Raw genomic sequence first — 26,100 nt, forward strand, 5'->3', positions numbered from 1 at the left:
CTTACCACCACCCTAAGACCAATCACATGTACAGTTTGGTAACTATAAAATATGTATAAAATCAGATTACTGTGACCTAGAGAGCTGCAGTTACGAGAACATGTTGGCTGAAGTGAGACAAATCTTTTGTACACTGGTACCTACTAACAATTCTACTGTGATCCCACAGCGTTGTCCACCTAAACCTTAAGTTACACATTTTTTCTTGAATTGTCATACCTTCATTAGTAAACATACAAAAAAATGTCATAATATCTTGAAAACTGAGTGTACGGCAGATCAAAATGTACAGCTGGTAAATTGACAATGTGAAATGTTCAAGATAGTTTTGTCGACCCAGCTATGATCTCCTCCTAGACCATAAGTTCCTGAAAACTCCTCATACCTTCATTAGTAACTGACTTTTGCAAGTCATTTGACGTGTTGCAACCTTTCAAACAGTAATTGGCTAAGTGGTTCCCTTCCGCCATCCAGCATCAAGCAGCTTTCGTCATGGACTCTGAGTGGGAGATTGTCCTCAAACTGACTGCTGATGGGCTTGTCCTATTCAGAGCAGGGCTTCCTCCTCTTTTAATCCCACCATTCCAGTCTGAGACCTGAGAGCTGATTAGTTCTATCTTTAGAGACCAGCTAATTCCTAATTATAGATTCTCTTGCTATTCATGTAAGCCAAGGTTAGGTAAGGTGCTGTATTGGGTAGTAGGGACATGTCCTGAACAAGTATTACACAGTCTCCAGTATGAGAATATAGACCTAGATTTTGACCCCATGTGCTTAGTTCACACACTGCTGCCACACTGCCACGGTGACACAATGGGGTGATAGGAAGTGGAACCACCCATTAACTGCAATGTCATAGCCTTGTTATAAAATATGTGTACACCTCATCAAGAAGTGAAATAATGAAATCAACAGGCAAGATACACTATTGGAATCACAAACCTATTAGGCAAGCAGTTGTTTTTAAGATTTCTTTTTTAAATTGTTTTTGTCTTTTTAAATAGATGTGAGTGAACTAGTGGTCAGTTTATTGACTTTCATTCATACCGAAGCAAGAAAACAGCACAAAAAAATATTCAACCTTCAACCTTATAATTATGATGGAAAAATTGCAGTTTTTTGCTTGCTGTTTTCTACAATTCTGATACTTGATTTTTTTCTCCCACCCTTGTGCCTTTTGAAGGATGTTGCTCCTGGTCTATCTGGGGGCAGAGGGCTTCTCCCCCGCCCTGATCAACTGGATGGATGGCTCTTGCCCTCTGACTCCATAATACTGAAGAATAATTTTGATGAATATTTTAAATGTTTTGTCCAAAGACTAGTTGAGTTTGCCTCCGTTTCCACCTGCTTTGATATACACCAGGTAAGGTTTCCCACCCTGAATGTGATGTATAAATCAAACATGGCCACCATGTGAATAGAATGAATTGTGCAATTGTGTATTTACCAGATAGTTGGCTGGCCATCCTGCGAAGGGTGAGTGATGGAGAGCGGGTGCCTTGGGCCCTGGCCGAGAAGGGTACTGGCCCTGTGGATGGCACCCTGCTTTTCCCCAGTGGGTTCTTGATGGTGAAGTTCTCTGCATACTTCTCCAGTGGGTCATCCAAAGAGTCCACCTTGCCATCCTCCCAAAGCTTGTACAGCATCAATGTGGGAAAGATCTTGGAGAGGCTAGCAATTCTGCAATTGAAGGTGATTAAAACAAGTGCGCTAGCGGTTTTTAGATGCTGGGGTGGGGTAGGGTAAGGTGGCGGGTGGGGGTATGCATCCACCTGTTACAACACGGTCTCACGGCAGTTTGTAAAATAGTCCCGAAAATGTATTCTATTGATTCGTGTACATGGACACGATTTTGGCATTTTTTTCGTGAAATGAACACGACCTAAAAAAACGTGCCTCCACCACGACCTGAATTACAGTCCTCCACCACGAAAACGTAAGTTTTGGCAAATGAAACTACTTGTGTTACGGTTATGGTTAGGCAACTAAAACAACTTGGTTAAGGTTAGAGAAATGGTTTGGTCATGGTTAAATAAGAAAAACGTTCGTTAAAAATTTAAATGTGGCTTACGGTTGAAATGTACTTTGAACACACTGGGAATCGAACCCAGTCGTCAGCATCAAAGGCAAACGTATACGCCCATCCGCCACCATTTTATTTCAATGTTACACTACTTCCTGAGTCCTGACTGACAAAAAAAACAAACGTGTTTCAGGCACGAAAGATATTTCCAATTGAAATACATTAGTTTGAAAGTCGTGCTGAGTGTCACGAAAAAAATGGAGAAATCGTGTCCATGTACACGAATCAATACATTAAATTTCGTGACTATTTCACGAACTGCCGTGAGACCGGGTTGCCTGTTAACCCCTAAGTGCTGTGGTAGCACAGTGGTGTTGTAACTAAGAACTAAGAGAATTGCTGAACAAAATACTTAATTCATGCATTGACTTACCAACTATAGTTAGAAAATTACAGAGCTACTCCCTGGCATGTGAATGTCCACAAGCTGCAGTGAGGACCCTGCTCATGTTTGTGACCTCTACCGTACTGGCCTGTACGATTGACTGACATAAAGATATTGCTGTGGTGATGTGAAAAATTCACAAGTCCAATTTTGTTGATTTTGAAGATTAGATGCTCCTCTATGGGTTGAGAAAATTACACCACTCTTGGTCCTATGAGACCCTACAAAACCCATTGGATAACTCAAAAATGCATGGCGGTCAAGGTAAAATTTCAGTTTCTGAAAAGCTGACATTTTGGAGAGAACAGTGACAATATGTAGAGTTTTGTCTAGCACTGACATCTAAGAACATGTGATCATCTGTATTTTGGAAATACTGAGCAATGGACATCAGGCAATATTATTTTTTATTGCCTATTTTATTGCAATTTTTTTTTTTTTTATATAGCCCAGAATCCCAAATTTTAAATAACAAATATAACTAAACACCCACAGCACAGTCATTCCTTTTCTGTAGTATTACAGACACTGCATAAAACCTCACTGTGCCATTATGAAAATGTGCTCTATATGCTCCATTGTGTAGATCAATGAGGATGTATTCCACTCAGAATACTCATTTTAATTGAATATATGTATACTGATTTAACAACACATAGCTTCCCTATTGCTTTCGCAGAGATGTAAGCACTCAATTTAGTGAGTGGTTCAATCCCTTCAGTCTCAGGTTCTACATGTAGCTGTGCTAAATGCTAAAGGCTGTAGTATGGCGAACAAATCCTATCCTATCTAAACCCAATCCTAACTCCATCTAAAGCCTCTTGCAAATATCAAATGCGAATAGAAGAATTAGTTTGCAGGTCACATTTGACTCAGAAACACCATAGACACACCATATGCATTATTATATTACATTGATTGATCTAGTGCAGTGATTCTCAACATTTTTCATATCAAGGACCCCTAATTTAGTCCACATTAGGGCCATGGACCTCAATTTGATGAGATTTGTCTCTCAAACCCATATCTGAGAATATTTTTATTGTTAGATATGATTTTGTCCAGAATTCCAGGACTATCTGTATTGTAGGTAGAGAGATAACAGTGAATCTATGAAAATATCATTCTTCTACATTCTCTAATAGTGTTAACTTCTTAAATTAAAAAATTAAATTCTTAAATTAAGTTTAACAATTCATCAATTTGCTGGGGACCCCCTGGAACATCCACAAGGACCCCTGGTGGTCCCCGGACCCCACGTTGAGAACCACTGATCTAGTGAAGTTGCTTGGTGGCCAACAGCACTGTACAAGATTGTGGTTGTACTGAGCAGCTCTCAGGTCTGAGGGTCCTCTTGACCGATGCTATTAAACTTGCCTGGATATGTAAGGAAAATAAAGCTAACTACTGTAGCTGTCTGGGTGGATAGATCAGCAGAACAACCTTTGGCATTCAGGCAAAATCATTGATTCCCTTATGTTATCTCTGAGACTTCTTTCTGAAATGTGACGCAGTAATCTTTTCTGCAGACTATCTATGGGCAGAAATATGTGTCACTAGAAACTGAAATTAAATTATTTATATTTGAATTTGAATTGCTCATCTTGAATAATTGCATTAAAAAACGGATGTGTTTCTCAGTAAACAGAAATTGAATTGCAAGAACTGAATTTGAATTACGAGAACTGAATTTGAATTGTGAGAACTGAATACAGTTTCAGAGCAAATTAATTCAATTTTATAATATTACATTCAGTTTCAAGTTTATTGGAATTCAGTTTCAAACTATTAAATTCAATTTCAAATTATGCTATTCAGATTCAGTTTTTCAATGCAATTATTAAAGTTAAGACATTGAGCATTGTAGATAACGTGGACATTCATGGAGTAGGTGTGTTCTCTTTTGGTAAATGTGGTGATATTCAGATGTATTGTGGGCTCGTGTTCCATCTATTCCGATGACATTTGGGAATTCTGCTGTGGAAAACAAATCAACTTTGTTGGTGCTGATTTTGTCATCTGTTTGTGGGAAACTGATATGTTGTCCTTGTCGCTGTAGCATTGCCTTTAGGGGAGCGTATCTATGTTCCCAGGGTCCTGTGCTCCCTGGGTCCTATGTTCCCAGGCTCCTATGTTCCCCAGTGCAATATTCTGTTAACACACATAAACCCTCCTATTGTATTAGAGTCAAATCTGACCCGTTTCAAGTTAAAATATTTCATAAATATTATCCAGTTTTTTTTATTGGAACAAGGCTTCAAAACAGCTATATAAACAAAACAAAACCAATGGTTATCATTTTATTTGATTTTGAAGGTCTCTAAAAAACATTGTTACATCTGTGGTGTTCCGGGTCAAATCTGACCTGGCAGAGAATATTAAAGAGTCTGGGTGGTTCTGTGGATAAAATTTTACTCAAACTCTTGGGGGAACATCTTTTTCAGGTTCCCATTATGTGCTATATAGAGCTGGGGAACATAGGACCCTGGTAACATAGGACCTTGGGAACATAGGACCCTGGGAACATAGGACCCTGGGAGAGCACATATGTAGAACTGGGGAACATAGGACCCTGGTAACATAGGACCTTGAGAACGTAGGAATGACTCTGTCTTTAGTACCCCAGATAGTGCAAGAGTGATTGGGAGACCCAAGGCCAAGAGATGAAAGGTTGCTAAAAGTTTGAGCAACGTGGGGATGGCATGACTCCTGATCCGCAACAGTCCATGCGGTCCCATGGTGGTGGGGGAAGAAATGTTTTGGGTGGAGTCTTTGGTTTGACCCTCCACTTAGTGATAAAACTACTTTAAGAAAAATCAGCTAAAAAGGATCAAACCTGTCCTTGTTCTTCAAAAATGTTTAAAATTTAGTTTAATTCAGAGGGTAAAATCCCTGACGTTTGGCATGGGTTCATGCTTCCTCAGAGGGTCTGAGAGGAGTACGACCGGTGCACTGAAGAACCCGAGATAGAATTGCATCACATCTGTTAAACTGTCGCAAAAAAAAAAGTAAAAGACCCCAACCAATTCACAAACCACCTGCAGTGGAAGGAATGCACACCCAAAAATCTACTCACCCTCACCCCCAGTTTAGTGGCAGCAAAATGGATTTGCGCCAGGATACTAAATCATAAAAACAAATTTTTGCATGCGTAATGGCATTTGCAGCAGCACAAACCGTTAGTAAATATGGGGCTATGTGTGTTTTTTTACTGATGACTAGAATTTTCATCTCACCTGTACACCGTGTACTCATTGGGTGGAGGCGAGGAGGGGTCGCTAATGTTTCTCTTGCCAAAATTTCCATTCCACAGAACAGAGTCATTTAAAACCACAATGGCTGATATTGCTGGTAGCCTGGTTTTGTGAAGGCTTGACCTCAGGAGTGCATCTACCTGTGATGAGAGATGAAAAAGTATGTTGTATATTACTAAGACAGTACAATGCTAATAAATGAAATATCTAGATGATTGAAAATACTATTGTTAAAAAAAACTTGTTGAAAGTTTCAGCATTCTACAAGCAGAGATTCACCTGTTCTAAGGCCTCCTTCAGCACAGCAATGGGATGTTGCAAGGACACAGGCTCAGGGAAGCGAGGGCACATCTTCTCCTCTATCACTTCCTCTTTTACTTCCACTTCTGCAGATAACATGGAAAGGGGAAGTCACTGATGGGGCATCATACATAATTTATGAAACACACAAGGACTATCACTCATGGTAGCATGTAAACCACTGGAGATTCTCAGTGGTTGTACAGGGAAGCTCCTGTGAATGTGTATACATTTGATGTAGGGCATTGCTGAAAAAGAGTATAGGTAGTCAGCAAACCTTTCCTGGATAAATAAAGGTTAAAATAGTACATAGTCTTGTACAATAGTACAAGACCCATTCAAAGATATTGCTTATGGCAGTGGTTCTCAACGTGGGGTCCAGGGACCACCAGGGGTCCTTGAGGGGTTCCAGGGGGTCCCCAGCAAATTGATGAATTGTTAAACTTCACCATTATTTAATTTACAATAAGTTAACACAATTAGAGAATGTAGAAGAATGATCATTTTGATCATAGTTTCACTGTTATCTATCTACCTAGAGATAGTCATGGAATTCTGGACAAAATCATATAGGCTAACAATAAAAATACTCTCAGATTTGGGTCCGAGAGACAAAATCTCATCAGATGGGGGTCTGTGGCCCTAAGTTTACATTGTCAGTTTTAGGGATGTCCTGTTCAGGAAATGTTGTGTATCTTTACTTTCTGCCAGTGAACACAACTTTTATTTTTTGGATGCCCATTTTACCAGAGACTGGACAAATGTATGACTGGACAAATTCACACACCATGTAGAACAGTGATTCTCAACCTTTTTCATATCAAGGACCCCTAATTTAGTCCACATTAGGGCCACGGACCCCCATTTGATGAGATTTTGTCTCTCTGACTCAAATCTGAGAATATTTTTATCGTTAGATATGATTTTGTCCAGAATCCCATGACTATCTGTACTGTAGGTAGAGAGATAACAGTGAAACTATGATCAAAACAGTCATTCTGCTACATTCTCTAATTGTGTTAACTTCTTGTAAATGAAATAATGGAGTGAAGTTTAACAATTCATCAATTTGCTGGGGACCCCCTGGAACCCCCTCAAGGACCCCTGGTGGTCCCCCGGACCCCACGTTGAGAACCACTGATGTAGACAAGCAAATTCACCCCAAGAAGAGCTGAACACACAGCTGAAGAGAGTGAACCAAGTTTTCTTCCACTTTGGAAAACATTGTCATATAGTGAAACTGTATCCAACAGTTTCTGAGTACTGTATCTTTGTTTGTCTTTATCATTATCAATTGCTCTCAATATGTCATCCATTTGGTTGTAAAACAGTACTGTGTTTTTTTTTTTTTACCATGTTCCTTATTGATGCATCCAAGCACAATGGTTATGACACAAACAGATAGGTACAACCTAGGCTGTGGGCTAGCTTGTGCTCTCTCTGAGCCAAATGAAGATTTATGTCATGTACAGAGCATCAGCAATGGAAGTCGCTGTTGTCGGGACTTGTGTCATTCAGGAATGCCCACAACTGCTCAGCCCCATCCTCCCTTCCTATCCCCCCTCACCAGGAGTTAAAGCCTGCTTTAAAGGGGCTGGTAATCCCACTGCTACTATGTCCAGCTTTGTGTAATCCTGCCACAGCCCCTGCAAACGAGCAATTAAGCCAAAGAGGCTAAGAAAGCCAAATGTCCAAATGTAGTTCTAGATTTTAATGTCTTGAAATCTGTGCATGGGTGTATTATGTGTGCCAACTTTTGTTGCTGGAATACCTATGTGTTGCCAAGGGGAATATTAAAAGAATTACTTACCTGTCGTCAACTTTGGCATCCTATATTGCCATATGAAGCAGCAAGTCATGACCACAGAGAGCAGAAAGAAGACAACCATGCCCAGTTTGGTCCATTTCACCTTCATCTTGCCAGTTGATTATTTAGGGCAGGCTAGAGGAAAAGCTATCCATCTCTTTTAGTAACATTAGTGATAATAACAGTATCAAAGAATGAATGTATCTTAATATAGAGCGCAAACCAGATTAGTCTACAATTACACAATAATGTTTTTCTTATTACATTTGACAGGACTTTCTCTCCGTAGTGACAGCTAGCATTATGCATGCTATGGATCGAGGACTTCTTTAGTCCACTTTCTCTGGCCAGAAAAGGTTACAACCCAATGACTCATTTACTACCAATAACCGATCATTTGCACATTACAACTTTTCTGAAAATTACTTTCTCAAACTGAGACCTGTTGACTCAACAGCTGCAGTACAGATAATTGACCACCAAAATAGTCTCACCTAAGGAGGGAAAACAAGCTTTGGTAGAGCAAGATGTCTCTCATCATCGATGCCTCATCATTGATCTTCAGAATGCAAATATCCATAAGAGTCAGTCATGTCAGTTCCTGCCAGGTCTGTTGAGGAGATGCCATCAGGGCTGCAAGGAGATCAGACCTACTGTTCCTGAGCATTCACTTGCCGCCACCACCACCACCTCGATGCACTTAATCCTGATCGTGATCCCTGGCTCCAGATGAAGAGCTCATTCTATTCCCACTCCGCTGTGACATCATAATCTGCGGGGAGATTCAGCCGCAAAGCGAAATGCAAGGAGGGTTGTAGAATGGAAACCGACTAAGCGCTCATCCTCAGCAATCAAATCATCTCACATCCTGGGTGGTTTATTCCATACACGCATCACTCAACCACCGCTGGATTCTCTTTATTATACTGCCAACATACTATCACCAAGACAGGGTAGGCTTGGGCATCATACAGTACAGAGCGAATATAGCAAAGGTATAGTTTGATGGTAGCTTACAGAGCAGTAGCACTACATTTCAGTATTCAAATCTTAAAAGAAAAGGTGCTGGTGCTCTTCAGATTGTCAGTTGAGAAGTAGAACCCGCACACCGAAGTAATCTTTAACTCTTTATTTCATGACAACGTTTCGATCCATGATGGATCTTCGTCAGGTCAAATTACAATTACACACACCTGTTTATTCATCCTATAAACAGTGGTGGAAAGTAACTTAAGTACATTTACTCAAGTACTGTACTTAAGTACAATTTTGAGGTACTTGTACTTTACTTGAGTATTTCCATTTTATGCTACTTTGTACATATACTCCACTACATTTTAGAGGGAAATATTGTACTTTTTACTCCATTACATTTATTTCACAGCTATAGTTACTAGTTACTTTTCAGATCAATATTTTATATTGAAAACATTTGATCATCTTTATAAAATAACTATAAAATAGCATTGTTATAGATTAGACTACCCAAAAGAATAGCCAAATTGTTAAGGTTAGCTTCACGTTGACAACTTTAAAATGCTGCTTACATGTACATGTATGTCAATAAATCAGTATTAATATTCCAATAATTTATGAAAAATATAACTCTCTAAATGGGGACAGTTTGCATAATGAGTATGTTTACTTTGATACTCTAAGTACATTTTGTTGCCAATACTTATGTACTTTTACTTAAGTAAGATTTTGAATGCAGGACTTTTACTTGTAATGGAGTATCTTTACATTGTTGTATTGCTACTTTTACTTCAGTAAAATATCTCAGTACTTCTTCCACCACTGCCTATAAATAGGCTTCACTGTCAGTAGACTGTGAAGATCCATCATGGATCGAAACGTTGTCATGAAATAAAGAGTTAAAGATTACTTCGGTGTGCGGGTTCTACTTCTCAACTGATGAACTTAACCCAGCACCCACTGTCGATGTGCGTATAGTTAGTTGTTGGCTCTTCAGATTGTCTCCATAAGGGAATCCCTTTCAGATCTAGGTAACACCCTTCTTGACTTCCTAAGAATGACCAAGGAACCCGCTATTCCAAAAATGGTTCTTGCGTGCAATAAGTTCCAGTTAGAACCCTTTTGCCTATCCAACAACTTCCTTGCAAAAAGGCTTTTTCAAGTTAAGAAATTTAGTTATTGAGTTAAGAAATTCAAAGACTGAAGTGATTTAGCTAAGCTTAGCCCCTCAGTGAGGTTGTTCCACAGTATAGGGGCTCTAATGGATAACGCTCAGTCTCCTTCGCTCTTCAGTCTAGACTGTGGAACAAACAGGAGAGCTCTGGCTTGCAGGGATTTAAAAGGTCAGTAATGTAGCTAGGGGCTAAACCATGCCATGCTTTAAAAGTCAACAGTAAAATCATACAGTTGATTCAAAAATGAACAGGTTATCATTGCAGGGTGATATCATATCTCCACCTCCACCAGATAGAACCATTGTGGCTGCATTCTGGATCAGCTGCAGGCATGTAGGCTACTTTTGCTTAACAAAAATACTTTTGTCTAGGCTGAGCATTAACAGAGAAAAAATATCTTACGCAGTTTATTTATAAAGCTATAATCTATCTAGTTATCTATCTATCTATCTATCTATCTATCTATCTATCTATCTATCTATCTATCTATCTATACTGAAAAAGGTAAGTAATCAGCAGGTACTACATGATAGCACATACCTTGTTGTACAGAAGTAGTTTCAGACATTCTAAAACTAAATGAAAGTCTGGTCCTTGGCCAATATCAAAATCAAAGAACAACCACATTACTTCTAAATGTAAAATAATAAAGTATTTCAAATGGATGAAGTGAGCGCTCACCCACCCCTGATATGTAACAGCAGCATGAAAAACCTGACATATGTGCAAAGTATTTTACCACTCTATACAGTATAGTACATCACCTAGTACAGACTGTACCCAGAACAGTAGAAAGAGAGAGAAAAAAAACAAAAAAAACACTTCAAATGTCCAATCCAATACTTCTCAGCTAATGACATTTGCTGTCTCCCATGTATGTTTGTGTGCATTTTCCTCTCTAACCATTAGATGACACTATGGACCACGACTTCACACACTGAAAGCAGGTGGAGAGGAAATACTTGTTGCAGGATGGCATCTGAATGAATTTCACATTTGCCAAATAATCAACATGAAAATAACATGTTATAGCTTGTGTGATATTAACATGAACTTAACACACTTAACATGGGATATTGAGCTCTGATGTCCTATTTGTTTTTGTATTCTTTTCCTTTTCCTTTTTTTGTGTCTTTTGTATTGGCCTTATTTATTTAAAAAAAATAAACTGTAAAAGGAGTGTATAATACTTATATATACTTATTATTATGTTCTGTTCTTTTATGTACCTTTATGAGTTTTATTTATGTATATGCATATATGACTATACCTGCATTTGTGTATATCAGTTAGACTTTCTCTAAATTTTTTCTTCATAACTGGGCTGTGATCTCCATTCTGTCTAATATACTTTGTTTTACACTTGTTATGTTTACAGTATTTTTCTTCTCTTTTCTGATGTCTCTACTTGTTGCAGTTTTGTGTGTTTTGTGTTGTATTGTTATTTTTGTAAAGTAAATAAAAAAAAATGTTTTAATTTAATGCAGTGTAGTCATAATGGGTATCAAAACTCGCTGGGTAATCACATTTTACCATTAAATCATATTCAGCAAGTTTCCCATTGAAACTGTGGTCACCTCACTATGACAAACAGTCAGATAGAACCAAACCCAGATTGACCTTACAGAATTATAAGGTTATCTCTGTTTGGGGCCCTCCAATTTGTAATTGTCCTAGGATTTTGATATTTTTCCATTTTAAGTACAATGGGGGTACAGACCTTGTTGAGCTATAAAGACAGATTTCACTACATACCAGTTTTGCCAGCTGGGATGTCAAAGCTTTGATGCCCTATATCTCAGAACTGCACTCTGCCCAGATAGAACCTCATAATTCCAAAGCTCACAAAATGGTACACAGTTGGGAGTGGCAGGATAGAAGGGAGAGATGCAACAAAGATCACAAGTCCTACTTGAATCCATAACATCATGAGTAAGTAAGTAAATAAGTAAGTAAGTAAGCTTTATTTATATACTGGTACTTCATTTTGGTACCACAGGACAAGCAAATTCTGTGGTCTATTACCACAGGCTTTATGGTAAAGTACCATAGATTTACCACACACTATGTCCTGTAGTAATGTACCATACACTTTATGGTAATGCACCATATATTTACCACACACTGCATGTCCTATGGTAATGTACCACATTTTAATGGTATTTTTCCACATGGTCAATTCCAGCATTGGATGTGACATCTGGACTCAAACTGACTAATAAAACATTGTAGGGAATATGGATTAAGCATAAATGCAGCATTCACAGTATTTGAATAGAAACTCATAGGGAGAGTGCATACATTTTAATCTAAGTGTCATGGCAAAAAAAACAACAACTGTATTATGACATGAAATGAAAAGGCTTTTCCAAGATATTTTCTGCAAACTATGAATTTTTACATCTAAAAAGACTATCTACAGTATAAGTCAGCGTTTGTTGTATATAAAAGTGATAATTTAATCCCATTAAACATGTTACATTCCCCAAAAGTTCCCGTTTGTTTGTGGAAAATAGTAAAAAAAAAATAATGAAAACCAACCAGCACACCCCGTCATTTACCTGTCTATGTACATACAGTATTCAATCTTGCTTTCACAACCCCCTCCTTGCCGCTCTAAAAAGAAGACCTTGTCATTCGGTTTACAAATCTCAACCCTCCCATCTTCTGCTTGACTTTTCTGCAGCCAAGCAAGAAATTAGGGGAAGGTCACTGCACAGTGTAGATCAGCAAACAGCAACTCAACTAGCACGAATAGTCACAAACAGAAATTCACCTTCATACAGAATTCACAAATGTTATTCCTATGATTTTATGTTGTACCTGATTCTGAATTCTGAACTGATTCCCTCCATATCAAAAGGCTCTGTGTCCCAAAACTTCTTTCAACTATATTTGGAGAAATTTGATGTCCTTGTTATTGCCCATGGACACACATCTAGACAAATTCAGTTGTATCTTGGTTATTTAACACAGTACATCAAGCCTGTATTTAAGAATTCAGGAGTTCTCTTTGATTTGTACATGATTGTATTAAACTACACTGACTTCAACAGCTCCACCTGTTAACACCAAAGTGTTGTGGTAGCACAGTGCTATTGTAACTAAGAGAATCACTGAACAAAATATTCTGTATATTCTGAAAATCACAGAGCTTCCTGGTAGTGAATGTCTGCAGGCTGCAGCAAAGACCCTCTCCATATTTATATTGTTCGTTCGCTTATGAATCTTTGATGGGGGGAGGGGGTTGGGGGTTGTTTGCTTATTAGCTGTGTCATTTTGGGAACACAAATTGTTCCATTCTTCCTGTCTAACACTGAAATATGGAGAGATTGAATAGCATCTGTAACATCTGCACATTGACTCAAGGGAGGCCTATGTTCTATGCATAAAGAAACAAAACTCAATAACTGTTATTTGATAAATATTACTAAATAAATAAATAATACTATAATATTATTGTATAAATAAATAATATTATAATATTATTGTAAATGATTGAGATTGAATGAATGAGATTTAAGAACAGTTTCTTTCCCTGGGCCATAAGCACACTTAACTCCAACAAGCATTGAATGACCCCTCACATGCAATATGATGACTGTCTTTCTAGGGCAACCTACTGGATCTAGTGCAATAATTACATGTATTCTAATGAAATAAGTACACTTATTCTAGTGCAAAACTGCATTGTATTTATTTATTTTACTTATTATTTTAGAACCTGTGTTGTTGGCTGTGGATGTTTGTTTGCTGAGGTTGTTTCTGTTTTGTTTCCCTGTGTCTTTTAATTGCACTGATCAGGAGTAGCACTCCTAATTTTGTTGTATTCTATACAATGATAATAAAGGCTTTCTATTCTATTCTATTCTATTCTATTTGCTCATCCCTTGGCGTGTGAAAATATAACTATGCTGTTTAACTCTGGAAACTGTTTCCTGGAGCAGGCTCATGTCATCCCATAGCAAGGTCCAGTTTTACAATTTTAGCAGCGGCCTTAAGGAGCATCTTACTTCAGAACTCATCATTATCAAGTATACTTTCTACTGGGGATTCTTTCTGGGGATAGTATAAAGTTTACTTGTCTCTTTGATGGAGTAATTTGTGATGAAAAAAAAAAGTCCTTATGGTCACATTGTGTTACTTCAAACGAGACGTGTATTATGGAAAATATGAATTCTCCAGGTGACCATGATGAACATTTATTATTACACAGCATCTGATGTAACTATGCTTTGTGCTATTTGGGCAAGCACCCACAGTATGTCTTTCTTGGCAGTTAGAGGAAAATGGGGCGTGGATGAGAGCAGGTTTGTCAGTGGGGTCATCAAGTGGGTTCCTCCCATCACAAATCCACAACATTCAACTTCACCAGGACTGTAAAATGTATTTCCCAATCCCTAGCTTCCACTAACTGCACCAACTTGTGCCTACTCAATAATAAAATTGAATCATTCCTGACTTGTTTGCATACAAAGCCAGAATTAACAAGAATTATTTTTGTTTGTTTACTCAACTGCTGCTGCCAGGGACTTCAAGACTTTTATCTTCATGTTGTCACTCCAACTCCATAGGGTTCCTTGTCTTTTGGAAGGACTCCATCATTGTACCTGTGCCAAAAAATAAAGCTCCAAAGTCACTTAATGACTCCAGGCCTGTGGCGCTTTCCTCTCTTATTATGAAATCATTTGAGAAGATTGTGAAGGATGCGCTTCTGACCACAGTTCAGGCAAATCTGGACCCGCTCCAATTTGCTTACAGGTCAGGCAGGGGTGTTGCGATGCGACGGGCACCCTATTAAACATGATTCTGGCACACCTAGAGGGTGCAAAGACTTTAGTGCGACTAGTTTTTATTGATTTCTTCTCAGCTTTTAATTGTATCCAGCCTCACATTTTTAGCAGAAAGGTTAGAGAGCATCCACAACATTGATCCTGGCCTGATATGTTGGCTGATGGACCTCTTAACTGAAAGATCACAATGTGTGAAGGTTAATGCCGTTTTATCAGATGTTCTTTTTTCCAGGGGTGCGTCCTCTCACCTCTTTTATTTGTCTTGTACGCTAAGCCAATATGTGAGGCGTCATATCATTAAGTTCGCCGACAATTCTGTCATGGTGTCTCTTCTCAGCAGTGATGACCCTGATCATGGTCCTGTAGTGGTGGAATTCACGGACTGGTGCAAGTCGTCCTTCTTGGACATCAATGTGTCCAAAACCAAAGAGATGACAATAGAGTTTAGTAAGAATTCTACAGTCACCTCTCCTGTGGTGATTAATGATCAGGCGGTTGAGGTTGTGCAGCAGTACAGATATCTTGGCGCTGTAATTGATGACAAGCTGACCTTCGAGCTTCACGTGGATGCTGTGTGTGGAAAAGCCCATCAGCGCATGTACTTTTATCGTAAGCTTCGAAGTTTTAATGTTGACAATACCTTCATGAAAATGTTTTATTCCTGTTTTATTGAATCAGTCCTCACATTCTCCTTTGTCAGCTGGTACGGGTCACTTACCCTCAAACATAGAAACAGATTGCAGGGTATTGTCAAAGTGTGCAGCAAAATTGCAGACACTACCTTGAATGACCTTCCTCATTTGTACAAGGTTAGGACTTTGAAGAAGGCCCAGTCAATCCTGGCTGATCCTAGCCAGCCCCTGTCCAAGGAGTTCAAGTTGCTTCCGTCTGGCCGCAGATACAATCTGCCAAGATGCAGGACCAATAGACTTAAGAACTCATTTGTCCCTGCTGCCATTGGCCTTTTGAATAACTCAATGTGATTTTTATATTGTATTTGTTGTCTATTTATTATTGTTTGTGATGGTTATGTGGTTACTGCTGGCTGTACAACAAATTGCCCCTCAGGGATAATAAAGATAACCTTGAACCTTGAACCTTGGTTCTGCCGCCAACTATATGTATATATATGTATACAGAGACATGCTGGGTCTTCATCTTGCCACTGGTTGAGGTTTTGGAGCGATGGCAGCATAGGCTGCTCCAATAATGAATTTAATCCTAGATGCCTCCATATTCCAAACTATGCTTCCCCGTTTCATCCACTGTTGCTGCATAATGTGAGAAACTGTTTTAGCACAACTTGCTGCATCCTCCTGGTGATTTATTTGCTCTGTTGCTAGGTTCTTCTTTTCCAGTGGTTGGCCCATATGGGTTTGCTTGCACCATGACTAAGGCCTCCACAACCCTGTTGCACTTGTGCTACAATATCGTGGCTGATAGTGCTGATTGTTCTGAACTGCTTCTTTAGGGGTTTATTTCCAGCTAGTTGCTAGAGTACTGCTAATATAATATTCTTTAGTCCACATTAGAGCCACGGACCCACATTTGATGAGATTTTGTCTGTCAGATCCAAATCTGAGAATATTTTTATTGTTAGATATGATTTGGTCCAGAATCCCATGACTATCTGTGCTATCTGTGAGAATAACAGTAACAACAGTTTTCATTACCAAAGATTGAATAGATTTCAAAATTTATATAAAAATTCCCAAAGATAGCTCAAAAAAGGGAAACATTTCTACAAATGTACAACCTTATTGTGCAGGTGTAGTGGTAATAATTTACCTGATGTTTGTATTGCAACTAAAGAGAACCAGACTGTGCATTCCAGTTTCACCTGGTTCTTAAACTACTCTAGGGCCAAATAATCATCACATGAAAAACAAAATAACAACAGGAGATTATCCATCCATAGCCACAGAGTTTCTTAGACAGCTGACATAAAGCTTTACCCTGCTGTTCTGTATCTCCCAGTGACTTGTTTTGGCCTGGAGGTAACATGCATTTCATTTAATGTTGAAATCCCACGATGGCTTTGTTGTGCCACTGCAGACATGAAAGGGTCAGGGGAGCTGATCATAATAGGAGTCTGCAGTGTTTGCCTCTGGGGAAATAACGGCAAGGACAAAATATGGACAAGCACCGTGATGTAAGCACAGATGCATACCCCCCTTGTATGCATCTGTGCTTACATCACGGTGCTTGTCCATAGAATAAAGGGCCTGTTTGTGTGTGATCATGTGCACATATGAGCTGACTATGACTTGGTTTTAGAGCATTTTGCCACATATACAGTAGTCTAGATCAGTGATTCTCAACCTTTTTCATATCAAGGACCCCTAATTTAGTCTACATTAGGGCCGTGGACCCCCATTTGATGAGATTTTGTCTCTCGGACCCAAATCTGAGAATATTTTTATTGTCAGATATGATTTTGTCCAGAATTCCATGACTATCTGTATTGTAGGTAGAGAGATAACAGTGAAGCTATGATCAAAACAGTCATTCTTCTACACTCTCTAATTGTGTTAACTTCTTGTAAATTGAAAAATGGTGAAGTTTGCTGGGGACCCCTGGAACCCCCCCCCCCCCCAAGGACCCCTGGTGGTACCCGGACCCCACGTTGAGAACCACTGGTCTAGATAATTCAGCAAAAGCTATGAGAGGCTGTGTTTTAGTTCATTTAGGCCAGCTAAGAGGCGTTGATAGGCACAAAGTGAAGTAGCTCTAAAATCACTGTAAAGCACTGCACCTGAGTGGTTTATTACTTTTATAAAACAGTGGCAACACTCCAGTCTATTAAAAACGAAAGACTGCAAATGTTCAATAAATCTTTTATTTGCAATCAATAATAATTAAAAGTGTGTTAAGTAAGATTTTTTCTGTCCTTTAGCAAAAAATGACAATAACACAGGCTGTGGGGGGTTGATAGGGTGCTGAGATTTCTGGCTTTCAAAACTCAAAACTGTTAGACACGATTGTTATGTTTTTGAATTGAACCAGAAGCAGTATTGAAGATATGTGATATATTATGGTAGTAGTGTAGTAGTGGTAGTGTCATATGTGGAGTTATGGGTGCATGTGAAGTTATATGTAGGCTACATATGTGTGGATGTGGGTGGATGTATACATGAAGATGTTATATCTCTTTTACCTCCCCCTTTCGTCTACCACGATCCATATCTTGGTAATTTGACCATATATTATCATATCATATTATCTCGAGGTTTCACCCTTCAAATGATGATAATACTGAGAATGAGTTATAGTTTGTGTTTGTGTCCTCATGCAGACATGTGGTTGCGTTTATAGGAAACCAGAAATGTTGAATTTCTGTTGTGACAGATGGAGCAAGCTCTGTAAGTATAACTATAACACAAAACGTGTATGGGAATAGTTGTGTAGGAGAGTATATATATATATCCATGTATGGATGTATGGTCCTTATGTGACTAGGCTAGTGGTTCTCAACGTGGGGTCTGGGGACCACCAGGGGTCCTTAAGGGAGTTCCAGGGGGTCCCCAGCAAATTGATGAATTGTTAAACTTCACCATTATTTCATTTACAAGAAGTTAACAGAATTGAATGTAGAAGAATGACTATTTTGATCATAGTTTCTCTGTTATCTCTCTACCTACAATACAGATAGTCATGGAATTCTGGACAAAATCATATCTGACAATAAAAAATATTCTCCGATTTGGTTTCGAGAGACAAAATCTCATCAAATGGGGGTCCCTGGCCCTAATGTGGACTAAATTTGGAGTCCTTGATATGAAAAAGGTTGAGAATCACTGGACTAGGCATTATATATACAGCATGTGTATATATTTACTTTAAGTTTTTCAATGGATAACATTATCTTATGTTGTGTATGTTTTATTTAGCTTTTCCTCTTTGTCTTTTCTTTAAATAAACAAGTTGTCCCTGACAAATGATGCAGGCTCCCCTTGGGCCCACTACTAATAAGTAAACCAATGTAATAGCGCCACCCTAAGGCCAATCAGTGTCATTTTGAAAATGCCAGAACAGAGTAATTACACACATCATTCCCTGGAGTTTCACTGAAATCAAATCAGTGGTGTCTGAGATTTTGTGCGTGATGGACGGACGGACGAACAGACGCATTGATAGATGGACCGGGGCCAATCCATAGTCCCTTCTGCAATTTCATTGTGGGGGACCGCATAGTAATGTTGATATATTGATGTATTTATCTCTGATGTACAGAGTTTTTAATTAGTTTTATTAACAGAGTGGCGAGTAGGGCCCAGCATTGTCCAAAGAAGCACTGAGGTAGTGATTGATGTTGTTAATACTGTGAATAACTTGCTGAGTGTATTGTATTATTGTTTTGATTCATGTTTTTGTGTCATTCTTGCCATGTCAGATCTGCCGTCCTGACCCCTCCCCTACACCCCCCCCCCCACCCCCCCACCCCCCATCCCCAAAGGGACCACAATGGAAATAAGCCTCTGTGCTTTATTGTGTTATCCTGACTTTTTCCTTTTATGTATGCACTCAATGCCTTGGCAGAGCCGGTGTTTTTAAAATGTAACTGTCAAATAAAATCAATCAATCAATCAATCAATCAATCAATCAATCAATCAGACAACAATGGAGACAAGAGTGTCCTCCAGAAATGATAGCGAGACAGGAGCAAAGTGGGCCAATTTAGCAGAGATTTCAGGATAAGCAGATAGATCCTTAGAGGAGGTGAGATATGCAGCCTTAACTTTTTGGGTGAAAATTTGCAGCAATTTCTGACCCTGAACTGAAGATGGAACTAAAGAAAAACTAGGAGAGGAGCTGATGACACAGTTATAATGAGTCTTGGAAATGAGATCAGAGAAGACTGACTCTTGCTTCCTTAACTGCTTTCTGGTCATTTAACATTCAATCTTTCATAATTTTTTTAATAATTTCATTATAGAAATGTAGTTTGTTAGACATCCATTTCCTCTCGGCCAGTCGTATTGTTTGGTCAAGTGTTTGATATAACGTGCCTTCTGGCGGCCATATTTTCTAGCCTAGTTGTAAGATGTATATATATAGATATGCACACACACACACACACACACACACACACACACACACACACACACACACACACACACACATACAGTACTGTGCAAAAGTCTTAGGCATATGTCAAAGAAATCCATAAAGCGAAGATGCTTTCAAAACTAATGAAATGAAAAGTTTCTGAATATCAAAAATGTACAATAAACAGCAGTCTACTGACACACTAATGCAGAAAACAAATAAACATCTAAGACTTCTAAGAAATTTATATAAAAAATCTAGGGTGCCTAAGACTTTTGCACAGTACTACATATATATATATATATATATATATATATATATATATATATATATATATATATATATATATATATAATATCTACTCTGTAATAGTATTCACCTCTTCCGACTTTTGTAATGTATCATGGTGAAATGTATTATGTATTTTGTATAGTGCCCTCTTTCTTCAATCTAATATATAATTTTCTACTTTTTTCTATTATTTTTGATGTATTACTTTGCACTCTATCTTATGGAAATGCATGCATTCTGGATCTATACCCTCTGTAGTATTAGAGGTGAAATAGCCAGACTATGTATTTTGTACTCTAACATTAATTGTATCTCATTATCGTATGGAATGTATGTAATCTTATGTAATATTTATATCTAATTTTGTACGGTAGAATTATATTTGCTATTACCTATTATTGTTGACTTTTTGAAGTGCATTTGCATTGGGGAATGTGAACCTGTTGGATTCTCCACTAATCAGCTCCTGATTATTTAAATAGTGTCAATCCTAGTATCCTGGTGTGTGCTGGAATATTGATTTTTTGGTTTACTAATATATATCGCCATTATTTCCACACAGGCAATTTTCCTATGGACCTCCATGATGGCGCCAGCTGTGGCTGCTGGGAGATTAGTGATGCAACTGCCAAGTCTCTATTAGCTATTTTCTTCTAAACATTCCAGAGAGTAGAGCCTCATCAGTGAAACTAGCCACAGAAAGGCACCAGCTTTACTGTTCAATTTATGACCCACAAGTCAAGACAGATTAGGCCTGATTGGATCGCCGATGCCACGTCTGACCTACAGTCTGCTGCCGTCTCCCTGGGCAAAGGTTTCCATGGGAACAAGCCCTGGGCTCCTCTAATCTGTTGTTTTGCAGCCCTCACTCATCTGGAGGCAGGCTGGATTCCTTTTTGTCAGTCCCATATTCTTCTGCTCTATTTCCTCACTCTGTAGACCCTCTCTCTCTCTCTCTGTCTCTCTCCTTCCCTCTTTCTCTCTCTCTCTCTCTCTCTCTCTCTCTCTCTCTGCTGCCAGCGTTGGCTCCTCCCTCTCTTTCCCCCTCCCTCCTCTCTCTGATCCACTCCAGTTTAACAGTGTACAACTAGAAAATGTGCTCAGTAGAGCACAGACCTCCGCCATGTCTGACACTGACAACACCCCGCAAGGAAGTTATGCTCCTCCTGGTGATAGGCCACACCCACCACCACGCCCCCTTTAGGCCAATCGACATGAAAAGTTCATCCAGTTCTTCCTTGGCCCATAACCTTCATAACAAGTTTTGTGCAAGGTAATTGCCTAAATGACTATAATATACATTTTAATCATACAGACATAATCATTTGTACGGGTGTATTTAATTTTGAAATTAATTCAAAACTTTCTCACTCTTGCACTCTTGATCATGAAGGAAACACTGATTGCAATGGTCACTGACATTTGACCTTAACATGTCAATGTTGAGTAGGGTACCTATGAATGTAGTAACCTGGGTTAATTAGAGCCTTCCTGAATTACTTACAAATTTTTTTTTTTTTTTAAATGTGCCTGTTAAATCAGTGACATCTTTTAAATCACTTCTCAAAACATATCTTTTTAAAAAAGCCTTTTATTAATTCTAGCACACCGTTTTATTTCCAACATGTCTTATCTGTTTTATTATCTTATCTGTCTTATTTGTTTTATTATTATTATTATTATTATTATTATTATTATTATTGTCTCTATTGTTGGTTTTTTTTTATTCTATTCCATTTTATTTCTGTATTATTTTAATTGCCTGATTTTATTTGCCTCAGTCCTGAAATATTTTATTCCTGGTGCAACCATGTAAAGCACTTTGTAACTTTGTTTTGAAAAGTGCTGTATAAATAAAGTTTATTATTATTATTATTATTATTAAAATGCTTTGTTGGAAGGCTATTACTATCGAAACACCAAGGTTTCAAATTTTTGTTTGGTAGTGTTTGTGCTTGATATAAATGACTGATTAGGATACAACCAGCCAGTGATGTAAAGGTAAATAAAAATGAGTGTAAACTATAACCTCCAGTTGGTGGTCATCATAAGGTAAACAAGCACCAATATAAATAAAAATCTGTTATATTTTCACAAATAAGCGTTAATGTATGATTTCTTGCCCTTTAAAAGGCCTTATCCTCATATATAAGTTTGATACTACAAACTATGATGTATACAATTCATTTAAGTCATATAGATTCATGTCATTGTAAAAAGTTGGTAAACTGTATTTCTGAGCAAAATAATGGGAGGAGGGAAACCACTTGAAATGCAGAAAGAAACAAAATTTATTCAGGCTCAACACTAGAAAAAAAAACTGCGTTAGAAAGCTGTGGGACACTTATCACTGGCTTAATGCAGACTTGGCAACGCATTTCAAGTCAGTACTCTTCCTTAGGCAGCAATAAAACTCTGAAACTCCATTATTCCAAATAACAAAGTGAGTAAAACTGAGTTTAGGTGTGTTTACGACCACTACATCCCTGGTGATGGCAAAAACTGGCAGAAAAAAAACAAACTCTTGCACATAACTTGCCAATTGTATGAGGCTGCCATTCAATGCATGATATTTATACTATTATGTCTAGTCTACTGTCTATTAAATGTCTGCTGACCCACTGTGAGGTCAGCCTGCTGTCCTTGTTATTGTGTATGTATGTCAGAAGGTACTGTGTTACTTTCTGCACCAATGTCACAAAGTCAAATTCAGAGATAAATTCAATTCAATTATTCAATTCAATTCACTTTATTTGTCCCCGAGGGGCAATTGCAGAGGCACGTAGAGTAGTGCAATTTACAAGAAACAATTACCAATTAACAAGAAACAAAAAAAAAAATAAAAACACACATAACATACAGTACAACAGTGCTGATTTAGAGGTATGCATTGTATGGCATACAGTGCAAAAATAAGCTATACCCGTTATGATACTAATATAATACTGATAGTAGTGCAATAATAGTACAGTGCAATATACACAATATACAGTGTACAGACAAGACAAACCACAAAGCAATCATGACTCAGTCATCAACATAATAGGGAGTCCTTGTAAAATACTAAAAGAAACTAAATAAAATACACAGTACTACTAAGAATAAAATGCACACTACTACTACAGTCCTATAGGGGCAGTAGTGGTGCTAAATTCTTAGCATGGATGGAAAAAAACAAAGAACCAACAGTATGATTTGAGTCATTGTCTTTTAACAAATGTGCTTAAGGACCCCCCCGACAGACAAACACACACACACACGCACACACACACGCACACAGACACACACACACACTGCCCAAAAGTAAGATATACTGTACGTGCAATAAGCCTATTTATGGTGTAAACTGTAAAGGTTATCACACTTGACTTCAGGCTTTCAGCTGTTCCAAACTGTGATATAAATTTTTTAATGATCTGCACTAGGCAAGGTTTTTCTGTAAAAATCCAGCCGTCTCATCAGCCTAAATCAATAATATAAGAGCATCCCATTCCCACTAACCCCCATATTTACTAATGGTTTGCAGAGGTGCTAATGCAATTGTGTGCGCAAAAAGGGACAAATCTGATATACCAATGCAAAAGGTTTTGCACATGTAAACTGTGATGGACAGTGGGGTGCGAACGGTTTTCGCTTTTGACCTAATTAATATGCACTTTTAGGCGTGTCAGCTGTGAGGTGCAAAACAGGGGGAGGAGATTATTCAAATTATCAAAATGACTCCTTTTGTCCGATTTACTAAAGCAAAAACTGCTGATTTCAACCCAGATTGCACATGATGAAAGCATGTCTAATTTATATACAGCATATAAGTATATATATTAGGCCTGGGAATTGATTAAAAAAATTAACTAATTAATCGCACAATTTTCATTTTTTTTCTCTTTTTTTTAAGACTGAAGCTTGTAATCAAAGATATTTAAACGTAGAATGACCAAATTAATCACTAAATCACCAATTTAATGTAGAATCAGCATAAAGGAAGTATGTTTGAAATCAAACACTATTGTTTAATAGCATCTTTGTAATTGAAAACAAACTCTCCCCTGTGAACTGCTGAGCAGTCATTTCCATCAAAACCATCAAAATTCAGCTTGAAAGCCATATTTCTTGCTTAAACTTTCTGCCTAAAAACTCCATCCTATCCTTCATCATTAGCCAGGATGGCTTGGCTGGTCACCTACTACAGGATGTAAACAAAACGGTGCCAAAAAACCAAAACAAAAAAAAAACACATGCACAGAGCCTGTAGAGATGCACAGCGCCCTCTAGAGGCCTATAAACAAACTGTGGATGGCAGACCGACTACTTGCCTGACCTGAAAACGCTGCTGTGGGAAAACAAGCACAGATCCTGTACAGGTCCACCAATGTTATCAAGTCAAGTCAAATCAAGTCAAGTTTATTTACAGGGCACATTTAAAACAACCAGGGTTGACCAAAGTGCTGTATAAGCATTGAAGTAAGAGAATAAATAATAATAAGCGACAGAGGCAATTCAATGTAGTTAAAAATACAAAACTAGGATGCTGTCGGGAAAGGGTATATCCCCAAAATTCCCCAATCCTCGAAGGCCCCATGAAGTCAAATGTAATAAAAAGCCATTCAATAATCACACAATGAGACTCCAGGGTTAATCTTCCCAATTATATTGGTTGTATGTCCCAACTATTTTTATTTTGCCAAATAATACAAATTTTCCTTCTTGGGCTAATCTAAAGTTAATTATATTATTATTACTCCTAAACACTCCAAAATGTATGGATATAATCCTCTAGGGATTGTCTCCCCAATAATAAAGGGTATGTACCTTAACTATTTTTTTTTAACACTTAATAATAAATGTATCTAATTAAATAGCCTATAGCCGCTAGCGGTGATGGCTGGGTTCATGCCAGTACAGCAGCCAGAGCTGAAATGTAGAAGTTTGCATTAAGATTACTGTCAGTTTTGTCATATTAGGCTGTTGAGCCATCAGAACCCCAAGTTATCAAGTTCTGATACTGAAGAATGTAATAGCAAGTTAAAAGGTGTCAATATCCAACTTTGTATTGGCTTTACTGTGTGTAGCTGTACACTCAAAATGCTGCTGTTGGGAAACATCTGGTCGGATCTGTATGGAAATTGGTGTGCATGTTCCACATAAGGGTTGGAATATGATTACCAAGTTTGTGCAATAGGGGTTAGGGTTGGCGTTTTTGAGTACCAATCCTTGGGCTGATGCCTACGACGTCTCTGGTGCAGGTGTACACACACACACACACACACACACGCAAACAAACACAGATGAACATGCACACACTCTCAACACTTTGCTTTATGTTATTATGTGGAGCACATGATTTTTGGTTCGTTTTTGTTGCCAAATTGGTATTGCTATAAGAGCAGCTGCTCGCAAAGGCACAGCTTGTTTTATAATAAACAATTGAACTGAACATTTTTTTGCCTGCCTGTTTGTGTGACTGACAGTTTTTCAGTGGAGGTGCCATACAGCAGGGACGTCACAATCACTCTTGCACTATCTGGGGTACTGAAGGCAATACTAAAGGCAATGCTACAGTGACAGCAGACAAAATCAACCCCACCAAAGGGCTGGGTTAACGTCCACATGTGAGAAGGACAGAGAGAAGGGGCAGACAGATCTCATTTATGTTTTGCATTTGCTCAAATAGTTTTGCTCGTATCGCTACAATGTATTAACTATTTGGAAAATTCCTATTCCTAAAATTCCTAAATATTCCTAAGTATTCTTAAATAATATATTTGTATTGGAAGGGGCGTTTTGTTCAACTAAGGGAAAAGGGGCAGGTGCCCATGAACCGAGAACTCCCCCTCTGCACATACACACACACACACACGCACACACGCACACACACACACACACACACACGCACGCACACACACACTTTTGAATTAACTTTTTTGCCTCATCCACAAACACTTATAATTCAGTTTGGGAGAACTTGGTGAACTTGTGATCCTAAGACTT

General features: G+C 38.3%; 1 protein-coding gene across 1 annotated transcript; it reads right to left on the reverse strand.

Moving 5' to 3' along the window:
• Positions 1-1,447: 1,447 nt before the first annotated feature.
• Positions 1,448-7,938, reverse strand: LOC139639794 (putative beta-lactamase-like 1; the record flags this gene model as incomplete). Its single annotated transcript, XM_071513944.1, has 4 exons — positions 7,833-7,938; positions 6,002-6,108; positions 5,705-5,862; positions 1,448-1,680 (listed from the first exon to the last, which is right to left on the reverse strand). Coding segments are annotated over exons 1-4 (604 nt in total), but the record flags the coding sequence as incomplete, so codon positions are not given.
• Positions 7,939-26,100: the final 18,162 nt, after the last annotated feature.

This window comes from Centroberyx affinis, unplaced genomic scaffold, assembly GCF_046629955.1.
Source record: "Centroberyx affinis isolate AG114_WGS23_722 - 3 ecotype Tasmania unplaced genomic scaffold, CSIRO-AGI_Caff_v1 ptg007727l_1, whole genome shotgun sequence".
Taxonomy (NCBI): domain Eukaryota; kingdom Metazoa; phylum Chordata; class Actinopteri; order Beryciformes; family Berycidae; genus Centroberyx; species Centroberyx affinis.